Source organism: Myotis nattereri (assembly GCF_964212035.1).
Source record: "Myotis nattereri genome assembly, chromosome: Y".
Taxonomy (NCBI): Eukaryota; Metazoa; Chordata; class Mammalia; order Chiroptera; family Vespertilionidae; genus Myotis; species Myotis nattereri.
In genome coordinates, this window is record NC_138094.1 from 36420667 (window position 1) to 36430253 (window position 9587).

Consider the following 9587-nt stretch of genomic DNA (forward strand, 5'->3'; position numbering starts at 1 on the left):
TCACTTGTTCTCGTCACCCACTCCCAGTGTCTTGCCTCTGTTGGTCTGTTCGTTGTGCTTATATTCTGAATATTTTAACAATAAAATATGTAAAATTTAAACATTTAAGTATATTGTAATTTAAATCAGCACTTATGATACAACCTTGTATAATTCAAACCTTGCCTCCAATCCTGAAACTTCATAATGGTACCTACAATTCTTTCTTTTTTTATTTTTTATTAAATCTTTATTTTTCAGATTATTACATTTGTTCCTCTTTGTTCCCCCCATAACTCCCCTCCTCCCAGTTCCTGCCCCACCCTCCGCCCTAACTCCCCACCCACTGTCCTCATCCATAGGTGCATGATTTTTGTCCAGTCTCTTCCCGCATCTCCCACACCCCTTTCCCCCCCAAGAATAGTCAGTCCATTCCCTTTCTATGTCCCTGATTCTATTATGATCACCAGATTATTTATTCACTTGATTCTTAGATTCACTTGTTGATAGATGCATGTTTGTTGCTCATAATTTGTATCTTTACCTTTTTCTTCTTCTTCCTCTTCTTAAAGGATACCTTTCAGAATTTCATAGAATCCTGGTTTGGTGGTGATGAACTCCTTTAGCTTTTCCTTATCTGTGAAGCTCTTTATCTGACCTTCAATTCTGAATGATAGCTTTGCTGGATAAAGTAATCTTGGTTGTAGGTTCTTGGTATTCATCACTTTGAATATTTCTTGCCACTCCCTTCTGGCCTGAAAGTTTCTGTTTGAGAAATCAGCTGACAGTCGTATGGGTATTCCCTTGTAGGTAACTGAGTTTCTTTCTCTTGCTGCTTTTAAGATTCTCTCTTTGTCTTTTGCTCTTGGCATTTTAATTATGATGTGTCTTGGTGTGGTCCTCTTGGGATTCCTTTTGTTTGGGGTTCTCTGTGCTTCCTGGACCTGTAAGTCTATTTCTTTCACCAGGTGGGGGAAGTTTTCTGTCATTATTTCTTCAAATAGGTTTTCAATATCTTGCTCTCTCTCTTCTTCTGGCACCCCTATAATCCGGATGTTGGTATGCTTGAAGCTGTCCCAGAGGCTCCTTACACTATCTTCATATTTTCAGATTCTTTTTTCATTTTCTTTTCTGGTTGGGTGTTTTTTGCTTCTTTGCATTTCAAATCTTTGCCTTGATTCTTGCACTCCTCTGGTCTGCTATTGGGAGTCTGTATAGTATTTGTTATTTTAGTCTGTGTATGCTTAATTTCTAGTTGGTTCTTTATCATAACATCGAGGGTCTCATTAGATTTCTTGAGGATCTCACTACATTTATCAGAGGCTTCTAGACAGTTCTTAAGAGACCTTAAAAGTGTGGTTCTGAACTCAATATCCTCCATTGACAGTTTTGTCCTGTTTCTTTGTCTCCGCATTTTTTATGCTTTCTTGGTGCACCCCCTAGTGGTCTTTGTGCGCAGTCTTGTTGTAGTTAAGTCTTGATTGTTGTTGGCAATACCAGGGTTGATTTGACCTCTAGGCTAACTGGCTATGAGAGTCCGCTTTGTTGGCAGTGGGAGAGCTTCTGTGATGGATCTCTAGGGCGGTGCTAATCTAACGTTTGCCTGAGGCTATCCAGCAAATGCCTCTGTGCAGGGCTTGGGTGGGGCAGGTCCCCGGGGATCTACAGGGTGGGTCAGAGCAAGCAGTTATGGCTGCTCTCAGTTCCATCCCTAGGGGCTCTGCCTTAGAGTTCCGACCAAAGCCAGACAGTCTCACTTCTCCCGTTTGAGTCTGGGTCCCTAGAGACTCGCCCGGATCTGGAGCTCAGAGTCTGAAACTCCCTCCCGATTGAAACCAACAACCGCACCCTCTGACTCCAGCCCACTCTGCGTGCACTCCGCACCTCAGTATTTCACTACAGCACCGCACCTCCTCTGAGTCCGGATATGATATTCTCTTTCCTCCTAGTTGTAGAATTTCCACTCAGCCAGAATTCCAGTGGTACTGGATGATGTCCGTTCCATCTTTTAGTTGTTTTTTGAAGTGGTTGTTCAAGGAAGCAATCTCCAGTGTTAACATATGCCACCATCTTGGTTTTCCAAACAATTCTTGATGCTTCCCCCAAACCTACCATTTCCTTTTAGTCATTCTTAAATAACAGAAGCCAAATTCTTTACAATAAAACTTTGTCGGTACCTTATCATTTTCAATTTCAGTGTCTAATTCTTCTGTCACAGCGGCTTCCCCTCCTGACTCCCTGAGCCCAATAAGGTGAGCCACTGTACTGCATGATTCACTCTCTCTTGCATACATGGTGTATCCTGTAATTGCCGCCTGCACTACACTCAGGACCTCTTACAGGGGTGTCCCATTGGCTGTTGCAGTAATTGCCGTGCCCCCATCATACCCATCTCCTCTGTGGCTGTAATAATCATCACAGGGACTGGACCACCATAAGTCAGAGGGGGCCTTCGTACTGGTGGTGCCCAGTTTTTTACTGGGATGTTGATCTTCCTTTTGTTTAATTGGATGAGTTCAGTATGAATTTTGGAGAATAGGTCCTTATCAGACATAACATTGGAAAATATCTTCTCCCAGGCAGTGGACTTCCTTGTTTTGTTGTTGTTGTTGTTCTTGTATTTGTTGGCTTCTCCTTCTCTGCAGAAGTGTTTTAATTTGACATCATCCCATTTGTTTCATTTCTCCTCAGTTTCCATTGCTCTAGGAGCTGTATCAGTAAAGGTATTGCTGAGACAGATTCCTGATATTTTGTCTTCTTCTAAGATTTTCATGGTTACCCACTTACGTTTAAATCCTTTATTCATTCCTAGTTTATACTTGTGTATGGTGTAAGTCGGTGGTCTAGATTAACTTTTTTGCATGTATCTGTGCTAAAAGTCCAACACCAATAATTATTATGTTTTTATTTTGGCTTTGTAATATCTTTAATGAAACAAAATAAAATGTCCTCTATGTTATTTGAGTCATACTTTCTCTAAATCTTGCCTTTAAAAAAATCCCCTGGGGCACAGTCCCATCCGTTCTTTGATTTTCCTTCCACTGATCCCAAACCTCTGCTGTAGTCTGTGTCCTTTCAAAGGACAAAAGCAGACCTGGAGGCCTCAGAGCTGCCCGCAGCCTGCTCCTGCCCACGGTAGGTGCAGCGCCCATCACCATCTGGACCATGGCTGCCAGGCACAGTCAAAGCCTGAGAATCAAAGTGGCAGCATGTCAACGCCTTCACAGGCCTGTTTCCAGCAGCACAAAACCAGTCCTCCCACCCAGTGCTCTGGGACCGGCCGTCATGGCGATGTGGTGGCACCCTCCCCTGGCAGCTGAGCGTCCCAGGCTTTTCTTTGGGCAGACCTGGGCCAGGACCTTTGGGGATCTCTGTGTCCATGGTATAAATGCGAGTGAGATCAGACACAATGTTATCAATGATTGGCTTGGTAAGGTCGCCACTAAACACCTGCCACCATGGCTTCTTGGCCATGGCCTCGGCGGGCACCTGGACCCCATAGACCTGCAGGGCCAGGTGGAGCACCGCCACCGCTATGTGCTGAGCCTGGAACCGGAAGCACAGCCCCCCGCGGTAGCTGTCCCGCAGCAGGGCCCAGGCAGTGACGGAGATGGGGGTCCGTTGCCAGCTGTAAGGATTCAGCCAGTTCTTGAGAGAAATCAGGTAGTGGAGCAGGTACCTGTGTGGGTGCTGAAAGGAGACTTGGAAGCGCAGTACCCGCAGCACAAGGAGCTCGCACTGCACAATGCTGTCCCGGATCACGCACAATAGGGAGTCCATTTCCAAGGGCTCGCTGCCCGGGTGGAAGTACCTGTTGGACACGTTGATGATGTCACGGGTTCGCAGGGGCTGTTCTTCCACTTTGCCAGCCAAGTAAAGGGCAGACATGGCGACCAAGTAGGGGTCATAGGCGTCCAGGTTGATCTCGCAGAAGAACTTATGATAAATGGCACAGGCGATGGCGAGGGGAATGGACTGCATCCCTAGCTTGACACCTGCCTCCATGATGAACCTTGTCACGCGGAATTGCACCCGGGCCGGGGGTTCGGGCCACCCCTTGGCGCCTGGCGCCGCGTCCTCCTCTCTGCAGCTGGCCTGGCTAAGGTCCTCCATGGGGCCCTGCCCAGAGGCCCCAGACACCGAGGGAAGGGCAAGAGTCTCCAGTGCAGTGCCTGTGTCAGCAGAGTTCTATCCCAGTGCGCAGCTGCCCAGCCCCACCCCGCCCCACCCCACCCCGCGGCCCCACCTACCCCGACCTGCCTAGGCCTGACTGCCATCCAGGTTCCAACACCAATTATTGAAGAGACTGTAAGACTGCATTCTATGTTTTTGCCTCCTTTGTCAAATATTAATTGAGCATAATGGTTAGGGTTGACTTCTATGTTCTCTGTTCTGTCCCATTGGTCTTTATGTCTTGTTTAGTGCCAGTAACAGGCAGTTTTGAGAATGGTGGCTTTGTAATACAGCTTGATATCTGGTATTGTGATCCCTCCAACCTTGTTCTTCTTTGTCCAGATTCCTGTAACTCTTTGGGGTCTTTTTTTAAATCCATACGAATTTTTGGAAACTTTCTTCTAGGTCTGTGAGATACGCCATTGATATTTTAAGGGGGAATACATTAAAACTGTACATTGTTTTGGGGACTATGAACATTTTATTGATGTTGATTGTACCAAACCATGAATATGGTATGTTCTTCTATTTGCTTTAGTCTTCCTCTATCACTTTGTTCAATTTCCTGGAGTTTTCCAAGAACAGGTTTTTGCCTGCTTAGTTAAGTTTATTCCTAGTCTTCTTAATTTTTTGTTGCACTGGCAAATGACATTTTTTTTTTTTTTTTTTTTTTTTTAGTTTCTCTTTCTGAGTTCATTATCCGTGTATCAAAAAGCCATAGAATTCTGGGTGTTAATTTTGTACCCTGCTACATTGCCAAATTCATTTATTAAATCTCATAGTTTTTTTGATGGAATCTTTAGGTATTTCTATGGACAGCACAATACCATCTGAGAATTTTGACAGTTTTACTTTTGCTTTTCCACTTAGCATGCCTTGTTTGACTTCTTCTTGCCTGATCACATTGCCTAGCACTACCAGTACTCTGCCAAACAGAAGTGGTGAGAGTGGGCATCCCTGTCTTGTTCCTCTTCTTAGAGTAATTGTTTTTGCCCATTGGTATGATGTTGTCTGTAGTTTTGTCACATAAGGCTTTTATAATGTTGAGGTATGATCCCTCTATGCCCAGTTTGCTTAGAGTTTTTATCAAAATTGAGTGTTGGATTTTGTCAAGTGCTTTTCCTGCACCAATTGATATGAATCTCTGACAATTTGTTTATGTGATGCATCACACTTATTGATTTCTGGATGTTGACTCATCCTACTTCCCCAGAATATATCCGCTTTGGCATGGTATATGCTCATTTCAATGTAATGTTGCATTGGATTTGTTAGAGTTTTGTTGAGGATTGCAACATCTATGGTCATCAGAGATATATTGGCCTGCATTTTACTATCTTTGTATTTTCTCTATCTGGTTTTCGGATTAGAGTAATGCTGGCTTCATAGAAACCATTTGAAATGGTACTTCCTTTGAATTTTATGCAATAGTCTGAGGAAGAAGGTATTAGTTTTTCTTTGAACACTTGGTAAAACTCCCTGTGAAGCCGTCTCGCCCAGGCTTTTGTTTGCTGCAAGTTATTTTTGTGACTGCTTGAATTTCCTGAGTAGTTATTGTCCTAGTCCTATGTTTTATTCTTCCTAACTGAGTTTAGGAAGATTGTATTTTTCTAGGAATATGTCCATTTCTTCAGGGTTGATCAGTTTGTTGGAGTAGAGTTGTCCATAGTATTTATTTACAATCCTTTTTATATCTGTGGGGTCTTTTGCTATTTTGCTCTTTCATTTCTGATTTTGTTTACTGGGGTCCTGTTGGTGAGCCTAGCTAGAGCTTAGTCAATCTGTTTTATCCTTTCAAACAAATAGCTCATGTCTTTATTAATCTTTTGTGCGGTTTTTGGTCTCTATGTCATTTATTTCTGCTGTGATCTTCATTATTTCCTTCCTGCTGCTGAGTTTGGGCTTTGCTTGTTGCTCTCTCTAACTTTTTAAGTTGTGGGGGTTAGATAATTTGTTAACTGTTTTTCTTGTTCTTTGAGTTAGGCCTGTAATGCTATGAAGTTCCCTCTAAGGATTACTTTCAGTGTGTCCCATAGATTTTGGACTTTTATTTTTAATTTTCATTTACTTCCAGGATGATTTTAATTTCTTCTTTAATCTCTTCGGTTACCCAGTTATCTATCTTTGTACATAAAAGCCCTGTGACGGGAATGGCAGAATGTCCAGAATAGCTGTTGGCTATGACTTGCATTGCGGCAGCCAACCAGCCTTATCTGGGCCCCAATCGGCCATATCCCTGACCAGGCTTGCTTCCCATCTGCCCGCAATCCCCCATTCGGGGCAGGACTGATAAGCAAACCACTCACAGCCTTTCCCCTGGTCAGCCATACCCCCTATATGCGCTAACGCCATGATTGGAGGCATGGCCTTCTGGTTAACCACCAATGGCCACTAACCACTGCAGGCCTGGCCCCATGTGCCCCCATCTGGGGAGGCCGACCAGACTGCTTCCATACAGGAATTCATACCCTGGGCCTCCATTTATTTAATAAAAGACTACTTAGCCTCCAAGTATTTGAATTTTGTTATATCTTATTGTAGTTTATTAGCAATATAAGAGGCCCAGTGAATGAACTTTGTACACTTGACGGAATCCCTCACCCTCTGGCAGCCTGGGAGACCTCAGGGGATGTCCGAATGATGGCTTAGGCTTAATCCCAGTTGCCAAACATGCTTAGCGCCTCTGTGGAGGTGGGAGAGATTCCTGCCACTGCTGCTCCCCTTGCCAGTCGTCAGCACAGGATCCAGCTGAATGGCGCTGCCCTCTGGGAGCTCACTGATCCCCAAGGGCAGCTCTTGCATTGAGAGTCTACTCCCTGGGTGTCAGAGCACATCATAGCAATCGGTCTTATCTCTTTTTTATGACCTTTACTTTGAGATTTCTTTTTTCTCTCTTTTCTAAATTGTTTTATTGCTTAAAGTATTACAAAGGGTATTACATATGTCTCCTTTTTCTTCCCCGCCCTGACAATCCCCTGGCCTCCCCTAACTCCCAGTGCCTTATGTCCATGGGTTATGCTTATATGCATGCATACAAGTCTTTCGGGTGATCTCTTACTCTCCCCGCCTGCCCCCCAACCCTCCCCGGCCTTCCCGCTGTAGTTTGACAGTCTGTTCGAAGCTGCTCTGCCTCTGTATCTATTTTTGTTCATAAGTTTATAATGGTCTTTATTATCCATAAATGAGTGAGATCATGTGGTATTTTTCCTTCATTGACTGGCTTATTTCACTTAGCATAATGCTCTCCAGTTCCATCCATGCTGCTTCAAATGGCAAGAATTCCTTCATTTTTACAACAGCATAGTATTCCATCGTGTAGATGTACCACTGTTTTCTAACCCATTCATCTGCTGATGGGCACTTCGGCTGTTTCCAGATCTTAGCTATGGTGAATTGTGCTGCTATGAACATAGGGGTGCTTATATCCTTTCTGGGCTCAGAGGTGTGGCAAACTTTCCTGCCCAATTCCATGGTTTTTACCTGACTTAGGTAAACACATAATGCAATATGCAAATGAGGTATCATAGACTTGTGTACCTGAAGCCTATGTGATCATATTAACTTCCATAAATTCAATACAGAGTGCCTATGTGATCATATTAACTTCCATAAATTCAATAACTTTAAATTCATAAAGTTACTGTCTGTAACTCAAATGTTTTTAAAAAATTAAAAAATAATATGAGCATGAAACCTTTAATTATGTGAAAACAGTAACATTGAATGAAGAGATACACCTCAATTTCATTCATATCATTCAAAGCAAAAGAAAGGATACCGTTCATTAGATTGAGAATGTATACTGATGATCAATATGATTTGTAATTGCTAAAGAGGTATAGCACTTCTAATAATGAATGCAATATGTAATGTGTGAAACACTCCTAATGACCTTACAGGGATACGATTTAAACCTCAACCTAAATTCAGTCTATTTTAGCATTACAGTTTGCCTGTAGTCACTTCAACTGTTCTCTGAAGAACTCAATTCTATTGATCTTATGTTAGAATGTGACACTTTGGGAACAGGAAGTCATGTAGGTTTAAAGTGAAGATTCATTCTTATTGAACTACTAAGAATTTGTTCTGAATGTACCCTTCTTTCGTCTGGAAAAAGGACATCAGTTCACCTTGGAAAAATCCCACTGAAATAAAAGTTAGTCTAACTATATAAACATCAAGGACACACACTTCATTATTTAGAATTGTATTTGAAATACTAGTTTTGAGTATAGGAATGTGCAACCCTGTACTGTGTAAAATAATAATCTTTATTATTAATTTGATAAGACGATCTTGTACCTACGTTTGATGTAGAAAACTTTCCATTTGGAAACTACATAAGAGAAATGTCTATGGTATTAAATAGATTCACCAAGGGGTCTCTGACTCAGAAGAAGGCTACAAACCAATGATTCACCAATTTTATTGGTCTTTCTGTCTTCTTTCTTGTACATGAGGTATGTAAAACATGAATAAAAATGTTGATGAGCTATTTTCAGGGAGTTGTCTTTTAATTAATTTAACTATTTACTTATTTGACTGACTATGAAAGGAAAGTGTATTCATTTCAATATATCTGTAGCAGGAAAAGTTGGTTTCATATTAACTAGTTTTCCCAATTTCAAAGACTTAGTGTCCATTTGTGATAATTAGGTGAGTGACATTTCACGGGAAATTTTCTAAAGTGTTATTGCAGAGTTTGTGCAAGATGAAGGTTGTCCAGGGGGAGGGGATACAGGTGTTTGGCTGGCTGGCCCCACGCCGATCGAGTTGGGGATCAGATGGGGGAAGATGAAGGCCAGGCGAAGGAGCTGTGGGTAGATTACTGGCTGGTGGGTCCTCGATCATTGCGGGGGCGGAGGGGGGGGGGGTGCGGACAGAACAGTGTGGGGCTACCTGGAGGGTGCAGCCCGCGTTGCTTGCCAGTCTGTCCCACCCCATGGTGGATCTCCTGGTCAAACTCCTGTTTGAAGGGACAATTTGCATATTAGTCTTTTATAATATAGTGTTACATGCAATAAACATTAATATGTTAAGGAAAAAAAATTAAATATAATATTACCAAAACAGTGCAAACCTATTTTATCACAAAAGTTGTAGGAACTATTAAATATCTGAAAATGATAGGATTCCTTTTTATTATATTCTAAAACATATATTTTTTACTCTGGCTCTATTTTATTCATCTTTTTATTCTTTTATTTTTTGAAATATTTTTTATTGATTTCAGTGAGAAAGGGAGAGGGAGAGAGATAGCAACATCAATGATGCATGAGAATCATTGATTCTCTGCCACCTGCACGCCTCACACCTTGGAACAAGCCCACAACCCAGACAGGTGTCTTTGCCCGGAATTGAACCTGGGACCCTTCAGCCTGGAGAACAATAATCTATCCACAGTGCCTAACCAGCTAGGGCTATTTTTTCTTTAT

General features: G+C 42.4%; 1 protein-coding gene across 1 annotated transcript; it reads right to left on the reverse strand.

Moving 5' to 3' along the window:
* Nucleotides 1–2191: 2191 nt before the first annotated feature.
* LOC308512438 (cyclin-Q-like) lies at nt 2192–9096 on the reverse strand (the record flags this gene model as incomplete). The annotated part of the gene is made up of 3 exons (XM_081082190.1): nt 2192–2217; nt 3327–4078; nt 9092–9096. 3 exons carry the CDS (start codon nt 9094–9096, stop codon nt 2192–2194), a joined length of 783 nt encoding a protein of 260 aa, XP_080938316.1.
* Between the last annotated feature and the right edge of the window lie 491 nt (nt 9097–9587).